The sequence below is a fragment of the Mandrillus leucophaeus genome, unplaced genomic scaffold (genome assembly GCF_000951045.1).
Source record: "Mandrillus leucophaeus isolate KB7577 unplaced genomic scaffold, Mleu.le_1.0 Scaffold494, whole genome shotgun sequence".
Classification (NCBI taxonomy): Eukaryota; Metazoa; Chordata; class Mammalia; order Primates; family Cercopithecidae; genus Mandrillus; species Mandrillus leucophaeus.
In genome coordinates, this window is record NW_012105298.1 from 227,092 (window position 1) to 237,413 (window position 10,322).

General features: G+C 35.4%; 1 protein-coding gene across 4 annotated transcripts in view; it reads left to right on the plus strand.

Annotated features, from left to right (window-relative positions):
* The window catches only part of CA1 (carbonic anhydrase I), a 57,341-nt gene extending 54,444 nt beyond the window's left edge, over nucleotides 1–2,897 (plus strand). For all 4 annotated transcript variants that reach the window (XM_011995640.1, XM_011995639.1, XM_011995641.1 and 1 more), the window contains 2 exons: nucleotides 1,361–1,516; nucleotides 2,455–2,897. In XM_011995640.1, coding sequence (XP_011851030.1) covers nucleotides 1,361–1,516; nucleotides 2,455–2,571 — 273 coding nt within the window. In that variant the 3' untranslated portion in view covers nucleotides 2,572–2,897. The remainder of the gene's footprint in view (nucleotides 1–1,360; nucleotides 1,517–2,454) is intronic.
* The last annotated feature ends 7,425 nt before the right edge of the window (nucleotides 2,898–10,322 follow it).

Sequence of the window (10,322 nt, forward strand, 5' to 3'; positions counted from 1 at the left end):
GATAAAATGGATAATTTTCCAAGAAAATGTGAAGTAAGGGAATTGACTCACAAGGAGTTAGAATACCTAAATAGACTGAGAACCTAAAAGTAAATGTAAACAATAGTCAAAATGTATCTATTAAACGGAAAGACTAGGCCCAGACCATTTCATGGAAAAGGGTTACTTAACTTTTAAGAAACAATCATGCCAGTGTTAACTAACCTGCCCAGATGAAGGAACAGACAGAAAACTTCCTATCAATTTAATGGAATCGATACCAAAACCGGGTATGAAAACTACAAAACACACAAAACAGAAAACATAGCATAAACTTTCTTAGGAATATAGCTAAAGGAAATCCTAACACTTATTATAACAAATCAAATTCAACAGTGTATTAAAAGAGTAGTTTCTGAATTAGTAGCGTATATCCCAAAAATACAAGAATGACTCAATATTAGAAAATCTTAAATTAATTCATTATATTAACTAAAGAAGAAGAAAACCTCATGATCAACTTGTTAAATGCTTAAAAATCATTTTATAAAAGTTAATGCCCTTTCTTTAGGATGAAACAAAATGAAAGAAAACTGCCTGAAAACTTCTTGAATTTGATAAAGAATTTTACCTAGAAACTTGTATCAACATTTAACTTCATAGTGAAACACTTGAAGCATTTTCATTTGAATCAGGCACAAGACCAAACTGCCACTGTGACCATCACAATTGAAAATTATAATAAGGGTCCTAATCAGTGCAACGAAATAATGAAAGAGTACATCCTATGACAGATGTTGAAATAGCAAAAGCAAAACTATCATTACGTGCAGTTGATATCATCATTAACATCCACCTGAACACTCCAGAAGAATCATCTAAAATACAGAATGCATAAAAGATTAGCATACAAATGTCAGTACATTTCCTATACACCAGTAATAATCAGAAAAGATGATAGGAATAAATAGAATAAAACTAAAACAACCAATATGCATGTCAATAAAGATCTTTGCCATTGAAATAGAATCTGGCATCATTCCTAGAGAAAAAATAAAAGCGTTATACTAGAAGTTAAATATCTTTTAAAGATACAGATTGTAAAAACGTTTTTTGCATCTTTGCTTATCTGCAACCAAATGAAGAAGGAAGAAGATGTCTTGGTCAAAAACTTACATGTAACACATTTTTCATCTTTTTTCTTCTGTTGATATTATTGTTTATACCCACAAACACACCAGTCAAGAAATACTAAATAGTAGAAAAATCAATGACTCTTAGCTAAAATGTCTACATAATGTGTAACAAGATAATATAGTATATATATATATTCATATAAGTATTTTATATCATGCTGTAATGATGTATTATTTTCTTCCAGGGCAAACGAGCCCCGTTCACAAATTTTGACCCCTCTACTCTCCTTCCTTCATCCCTGGATTTCTGGACCTACTCTGGCTCTCTGACTCATCCTCCTCTTTATGAGAGTATAACCTGGATCATCTGTAAGGAGAGCATCAGTGTCAGCTCAGAGCAGGTAGAGTTGTGAATGAATGGGAACTGGGAATATGTAGCAGGAGTATTACTTTAATTGGTAGTATCAGTGAGAGAGATTATTATTTCAGTCAGCTTTGTGAGAAGTTCATTTTTCCTCCCAACTTAAAAATATTAATTTGGGGACATCGGTTTTTTAAACTATCCAAAACTGCATTATAATACGAATTTTTTTACCTTTATACAGAAAAAAAATGAGTCCCACTACTCTTTCCTCCTTAATAAGGAAATTTCCGACCTGTTAAATATCTTCTTAAGCATTTCAGAAATAAAAGAAAAACTGTGTGGACATTTCAATAAGATTTTGGGGAACTGTGGCTCTCAGCTGGCATACCTTGATAGTTGGCAAAGTATTTTCGTTCCTTTTGTGGAGCTTAAACTTTGAAATATTCAGCAAAATATCTCATTAACTGTTGTGTATAATTGTGATTATAGTAAGTATCATTGGTTGCTCAACCACTTTTATTATGTGCCTTACATATGTTTTGGTAGCCAGTTCTCATAACAAACCTACAGGACAAGCATTGTAGCCTGCTGCTAACTGACATTTGTTGAGCACATGCTGTATGTCAAGCATCATTCTAAGGGCTTTGCATGTATTAACCCGTTTAATCTTCACAACAACGCAGTGAAGTAAGTACTATATGGAAACTAAGGTACCAAGCTAATACATCACTCGCCCAACATACCCCAGCTGAAATTAAAAAGTTGATACTTTAACCCAGTCATCAATAATTAAAGCAAAATGCCTGGTTCAAAGGAATGAATGTAAAGGATTTAGGGCTTTCTCTCTTCCTATTAGTGATATCACTGCAATTTCTAACTCAGTTTTCTAAATATCAGGGCATTAGTAATACTGTAAATAAAACGCTTTATGTATCTTTAAAAACTTTTTATTTTTAAAATATTTTATCCTTCCAGCTGGCACAATTCCGCAGTCTTCTATCAAATGTTGAAGGTGATAACCCTGTCCCCATTCAGCGCAACAACCGCCCAACCCAACCTCTGAAGGGCAGAACAGTGAGAGCTTCATTTTGATGAGTCGGAGAAGAAACTTGTCCTTCCTCAAGAACACAGCCCTGCTTCTGACATAATCCAATAAAACAGTAATTTTTAAGAAACAAATGTATTTCAATATTAGCAAGATAGCATGCCTTCAAATCAACCCATAAAACTAAGAAACTTAAATTTTAATTCTTACTGCTTAATTCAAGTAATAATTAGTAAGCTAGCAAATAGTAATCTGTAAGCATAAGCTTATGCTTAAATTCAAGTTTAGTTTGAGGAATTCTTTAAAATTACAACTGAGTGATTTGTATGTCTATTCTTTTCAGTTTATTTGAACTAATAAAGTTATCTCTTTCTATTGTGCATTCAGTTTCTAAAACCACTAAGTTTCTACTCCATTTACATTCAAAAATCTTACTTTACTTGCAAGAGTATTTTGCCTCAAATGTAACAACCTAAGAGCAACTGAAGATAAAATACTGAGAAATTCATTTGCTTACTCCTGAAGACAAAAATACAGCTGAGATGACAACTGGATTTAATATAGTTATGCTGGCCCAACATTGCTACCATTTGTGTTGTCTGTGATCAAAAAGATTATCTTTTATATAGGAGGATGATGCTACTGGATATTGCTTTCACTTCTTCTCCCCACGTTAGCAAGGACAATGCTTCTCTGCCATTATTACAACTAGTTAGTTTGCATGGAGAATCTTTACTTTAAAATTGGAAGAAAAGCCACAAGTGAGTGGTTTATAAAAATGCTAAAGAAGTCGGCCGGGCACGGTAGCTCACGCCTGTAATCCCAGCACTTTGGGAGGCCGAGGCGGGCGGATCACAAGGTCAGGAGATTGAGATCATCCTGGCTAACACGGTGAAACCCTGTTTCTACTAAACAAAACACAAAAAATTAGCAGGGCGTGTTGGCGGGCCCCTGTAGTCCCAGCTACTCTGGAGGCTGAGGCAGGAGAATGGCCTGAACCCGGGAGGCGGAGCTTGCAATGAGCCGAGATCGCGCCTGGGCAACAGAGCGAGACTCCACCTCAAAAAAAAAAAAAAAAAAAAAAAAAAGCTAAAGAAGTCATTTGTGCTTAGAATCATATAGAAACATCATGCAATCTTTTAATCAGATGTGCACTTCACCTTATGCTGTTTTTATCTTTAATTGACACACAATAATTGTACATATTTATGGAGTACAATGTGGTGTTTTTGTTTGTTTTTTTGAGACAAGGTCTCACTCTGCCAGCCAGGGTGGAGTGTGATGGTGTGATCATAGCTCACTGCAGCCTCAAACCCCTGGGCTCAAGAATCCACCCACCTCAGCCTCTTGAGTAGTTGGGACTACAGATGCATGTCACCATGCCAGCTTAATTTTTTAATTTTTTTTTGTAGAGACATGGTGTCTCTATGTTGCCCAGGCAAGCAGTGTGATATTTTGATTCATGTATACAATGTGTAATGATCAAATCAGGGTAATTAGCATATGCATTACCTTAAACATTTATCATTTCTTTGTGTTGAGAATATTCAAAATCCTTTCCTCTAGCTATTTTTAAATATACAATAAATTATTGTTCATCATAGTCATCCTATTATGCTGTAAAACACTAGAACTTATTCCTCCTATATTGCCGAAGCCATATCTACATCCAGAATTCTACAAATCCTGTGTCCAGTGTTTAATCTTGTTATTTACTTTAGTTATCTCATTTGAAGTAGTAGAGACCAAGCCCAATTGTTCATTTCTGTAAATTTTAGTAAAATTACTTAAAAAACCGTAAGCAGATTCTTCATTGCTCTAAGTAAGCCTTTCTGCAAAGGCTGTGTTTGTTTTAGACCTAAAAACCATACTAAGAGACTTCTTTTGAAATATTTGACTTGGGGCCTAGAATTTAGGTGAATCCTCTTTATTAAAATGTAACTTGTTTTTATTTTATTTTAATCAAAATTGATTTGTTTTTCTACACAAAGTTGGGAAATTTAGAATTTACTAATTGAAAAAAAAATACAAATATAATGGACTCAAATAACACATTAGCTCTGCCCCCATATGCAATCTCTAAATATAAAATACTTTCTTTGCAAAGGAATCCGACTGTGTATGATACTCTATATATGCCAAATATTGAGAAAGCCTGCAACACTTATACCTGGCCTAGGATGTTATTACTTAACATGAGTTGTATTGATAGGATTTTAATTATAAAGTTATCAAAAGCTCTCAAAAGGTGAGTGCTAAAGAGGGATATGAGCTTCAGTTGAGAAATACATTTGCAAAAGATGTTCATTTGAAAACATTTTCTGAAAAGAAATTAAATGATTTAGAAATAAATTTCATAGGAAGGATCTGAAAAACACTTGACTTGATGGTCCATATATTTTTGAAGAAGGTTAAAATGGATTCCAGCATTTAGATATGTCTGTAAGTCTTATTACAGAAAGGGCAAAAATGTGACAAAAAATACATTATGACCATCAAACATTATCCCTAAGGCAAATGCCAACTGGGGAGCATGTTTCCCCCTACTGCCTCTGCCAGAATTTCATATATTTGGCAGAACTCATGAGATGCATTATGAATTTCTCTGAAGTAGCCGATAAAAACAGCTGTTGAGAGAAAGTATGTGAACTAGGCATTGGATCATCTGAGAGTGTAACTCATATGTATCACTGACTCACCCTCCTCTTGTATGTCCTCATCCTTTGTCAACTTACATCAAGAATTTAAACATCCTGCAAGGACTCTCTGGTTTTTCCATGATGTTTAGCAGCTGACTTTCTTTATGCCGCATCTATTGGCATCTAGAATGATAAGCCAGCTGGTGAGGCCCAGCGTGGGCTCAAGGATAAAGAGTGCTTCTACTCCATTCTGTTTTCTGTCTTTTCACTCGCCCTTCAGAAATACCCCGCTGTACACTTATCACTATGGCACCCTTCTGCTGAACTGTGAGTCCAAAATATTTTCTATGTTGTTCATATTTTCTACATTGTTCACTTATGTAAGGTTTAGCAAATGACTCAAAATACATTAAATTCATCATAATAGGAATTAGGGCAAAGGAAATAAAGAAAAAGAAATATCTTCATTAAATTTAATTTCCTTACATGACTCAAAAGAGCAGATATCTATTTATTATAACACTAGGAACTCCCTATCTGTGGTCTTTCTCTGTTTTGTGGTGGCAGATTCCTACCAATATGTGATTAAAGCTATGAAACTTCTTTTCCTTACCAAAAAAAAGTTACATAATCAAATATAGCCAAAATTTTGCAATGAGTCTTAGAATGTTTAGAAACTCAACCTTTTGCTTCCTTTCCCATCACAAAGTCATTCCTGAACCTCAGAAAAAGATCCCTGCTCTAAACTATTTAAAAACTTAAAAATGGACTCCAAGGCTCTCTTGATCTTGCATCCTAGTGTATTATTTATTTTTGCTTTTCTACCTCATTCTTTATAACACGTACCTACAAATGGAATGACAGTATATTTCTGGTATCATTCATGAATTATCTTTTATTTCTTTCTCCCCTAAAAGTATTACTTTGGGTTGATGTAAGGTTTCATTGTAGAAGAGATATAAAAAGATTTTTTTAAAAAAAGAGAACCCAAACCTTAGTGAATTGTTTATTACTGGAAAAGATTACAAATGAGAATAAAAGGGCATAGAAGAGAAACTTTGACTGAGGAAGACACCATCGGATAAATAAAGGTCCAAAATCATTTTAAAAGCCATCAATATTCTCCGCATCCAAGACCATGAAAGCATAAGCTTATTTTATAAGCATTATCTTCTTGATTATCTATAAACCCCAAATGTTTATTTACCAACTGATCTCCATGAGACACTGCACGGATTTTCTTATTACTCTTAATATAGTTACCAATTTTTAATCTCAGTAGATACACAAAGAGATAGGCAGACAGACAGACATAGCTACTGTATAAATGAGTATATCTACTTTGGCAAAATGGAACTATGGATATAGGTATTTAACCAATTAACAAAAGGTAGCTGCTTTTGTGTTCCTAGACTTAAAGCTAAGGAAAAAAATAAAAAGAGTAAAAAATATTTTAATAGAAATACAACATATTTGAAAGAAATGTGGAGAAGTAGCCATAGGATTCTTGTATAAAATCTTGCTTTCAATAAAGAAGTAAGTCATAAGGAGTAACTTAGAGTCTTAAAAATATGTGCACACTCTCACCATGTACCAAAACAGTGAACTGGTGAACAAACGGCTTGTGTTTGAAGACTTTAGAATGCTCCGATCAGAAGTGCACTTACTAGATGTTGCAGGAAGTCAGGAACCCGGAATGGAGGGACCGGCTGGAGCTGCAGCAGAGGAACATAAGTTGTGAAGATTTCATTTTAATATGGACATTTATCAGTTCCCAAATAATACTTTTATAATTTCTTATGCCTGTCTTACATTAATCTCTTAATCCTGTTCTCTTCATAAGCTGAGGATGTACATCACCTCAGGGCCACTGTGATAATTGTGTTAACTGTACAAATTGATTGTAAAACATGTGTGTTTGAACAATATGAAGTCAGTGCACCTTGAAAAAGAACAGAATAACGTGATTTTTAGGGAACAAGGGAAGACAACCATAAGGTCTTACTGCCTGTGGGGATGGGCAAAAAGAGCCACATTTTTCTTCTTGCAGAGAGCCTATAAACAGACGTGCAAGTAGGGAAGATATCACTAAATTCTTTTCCTAGCAAGGAATATTAATATTAATACCCTGGAAAGGAATGCATCCATGGGGGGAGGTCTATAAATGGCCGCTCTGGGAATGTCTGTCTTGTGCAGTTGAGATAAGGAGTGAGATACACTCTGGTCTCCCACAGAACCCTCAGGCTTACTAGGGTGGGGAAAAACTCTGCCCTGGTAAATTTGTGGTCAGACCGGTTCTCTGCTCTTGAACCTTATTTTCTGTTGTTTAAGATGTTTATCAAGACAATACATGCACCACTGAACACAGACCCTTAACAGTAGTTCTGCTTTTGCCCTTTGCCTTGTGATCTTTGTTGGACCCTTATCAGTAGTTCTGCTTTTGCCCTTTGTCTTGTTCCCGCAGAAGCATGTGATCTTTGTTAGACCCTTATTAGTAGTTCTGCTTTTTGCCCTTTGAAGCATGTGATCTTTGTACCTACTGCCTGTTCTTATATCACCTCCCCTTTTGAAATCCTTAATAAAAAACTTGAACTTGAGGCTCAGGTGGGCATCATGGTCCTACTAACATGTGATGTCACCCTCAGTGGCCCAGCTGTAAAATTCCTCTCTTTATACTGTCTCTCTTTATTTCTTAGCCAGCTGACACTTATGGAAAATAGAAAGAACCTACGTTGAAATATTGGGTGTAGGTTCCCCCAATAACTAGAGTTCTCTCACAATGGCATCTTGGATGCTAATCCCCTAACTATGAGAAGATAGATATAGCAGTTATGTTAGAGAAGAACAAACTTTAAATGGCTTTATTTTTTCTCTCAAAAACTAGAGTATATCTTTCCCAAGTCACTAACAAATATTTTAATACCCCTTACAGGTAGAAGCATGTTATGCTATTTAGGTATGTTACCTTCTATTATGTTATTAGACCACCTAAATTGCCAGCAGAAGCAAACATGCATAACAGAATCATATGGTGCTAGAATAACATTTAGCTACTTAAAAAAAAAATAGGTAGAACCTGATCTCACTCATATATTAAAATATATCCAAGATGGGTTAAATTTTTCAACAAAATCATTAATATGCTAGAAAATGCATAAATATTTAAATAATATCTGGTAGGAGAATTTTATTCAAAAACACCAAAGGCAAAACCCAGGAAATGGCAGAATAATTGATTGAACTGTGAAAATTAAATATGTTGGTAAAAGCAACAACAATAAAAAAATTTAATGAAAAGGAAAATGACAACTGGGAATAATGTTTCAATATAACTGGCATCCACAGGAACAATGTCCTTGCTATGTAAAAAGCTTTCACAAGTTTTAACATAAAAATTGAATTTCCAAGACAAAATGTCAAGAAGATATAAAGAGGCAATTTAGTAAAGAAGAAATACAAATAATAAATAAATACGTTTTTAAATGACCCAACTTAATAATCAAAGAATTACAGATGAAAATAATGTTCTATCATTCTTTACATTCTTTAAATTAGTAAAGATTTTTAAACAATACACAGTGCTGTCAATGATGCAAAGAAGTAAGAGCTGTCGTACGTTGCTGAGAAGAGCATAAATTGGTACCATCTGTTCACTATTAATACAAAGGGTGTGTTCCAGAAGAAGTCTTATTATAAAAAATCATGTAGGACGGGCGCGGTGGCTCAAGCCTGTAATCCCAGCACTTTGGGAGGCCGAGACGGGCGGATCACGATGTCAGGAGATCAAGACCATCCTGGCTAACATGGTGAAACCCCATCTCTACTAAAAAAATACAAAAAAACTAGCCGGGCAAGGTGGCGGGCGCCTGTAGTCCCAGCTACTCGGGAGGCTGAGGCAGGAGAATGGTGTAAAACCCGGGAGGCGGAGCTTGCAGTGAGCTGAGATCCGGCCACTGCACTCCAACCTGGGCGACAGAGCGAGACTCCGTTTCAAAAAAAAAAAAAAAAAGACAAAAAATCATGTAACAAAAAACCATAGATTCAATATAAGAAAAAAAGAGTTAAGTGGCAAAATTTTAAACTTGCTATAATAAGGTTCGCTTATCCATAACTTTGGCTTCAAAGGCTATGTGAACCTTTATTAGGTTTATGATCTTAAATTTACATTTTTATCCAAGACTGTTTCAAATGCCCATGTCCAATGCTTATTTGATATCTCCATTTAGATGTCACAAGAACATCTCAAACTACTCAAAACACGGTTCATGATGCCCTCTCAAAGCTGGTTCCCACCAGCCCCACTGTGCACAGAGATGATGAGGCAGGAGGAGCTTCCTGTAGCTCAGGGGCTACTTGGCACGGTGGAAATCCATAAAACATGGCTCTAATCAATGTCACCACTGAGCTTGATGTGATCCCTTCCTTCTAATTTTTCAAACATAGTATTTTTCTTATCATTATCCTCCTCTTTTTTTCTGTTATCAAGAGCAGTGTTCTTGGACTAAACTTCCTATGTCACAAGCTACCTCCTACATTTTTTCTTTTACAGGGACGATAATACCTACCACATGAAGAAATAGATGTATTTCTAGTTCCAGTTCCATATTCCCAGGAAAAGCACCCCAGCTGGCTTGGATGGGACCCAGCTATGGTCCTATCAACTGTGGCTGGACATGGGGTGGAGATCCCATTGAATTCACTGACATTTAGGAAGATAGGCTATAGGCTGCGGGAGCAGATGCAGTTTAGGGGCCATTGTGAACCAAATGGAAACTTTAAAAAGGGTTACCACTTCTTTGAAGATGAGAGAGGAAAAAGATCGGGCTAGGAGTAAAGTTAGGTGAATCTAGGTAAAGTTTAGAACTGGGCTCATTTGAGAAAGACACTCCCAATTCTGAAATCTGAATTTTCCTTGAAATTTTTAATAGTAGAATCCTAGCATGTCAACTGAATATCAAAAACAGCCATTTCCTTCCATCCACCATATGAACTGAATAGCAGGTCAGGAAGTTATTTTTATTTTGTAAATACTAGAGCTAATCATTAAGCCGTTTCCAGGAAAATAAATCCCTATACAAATCAGAAAATTAACTGAGTTAATCAGAAAATCAGCTCAAAAAGAAATCTAAGCTTTCAGGTGGAACACAGATTAAACAGCA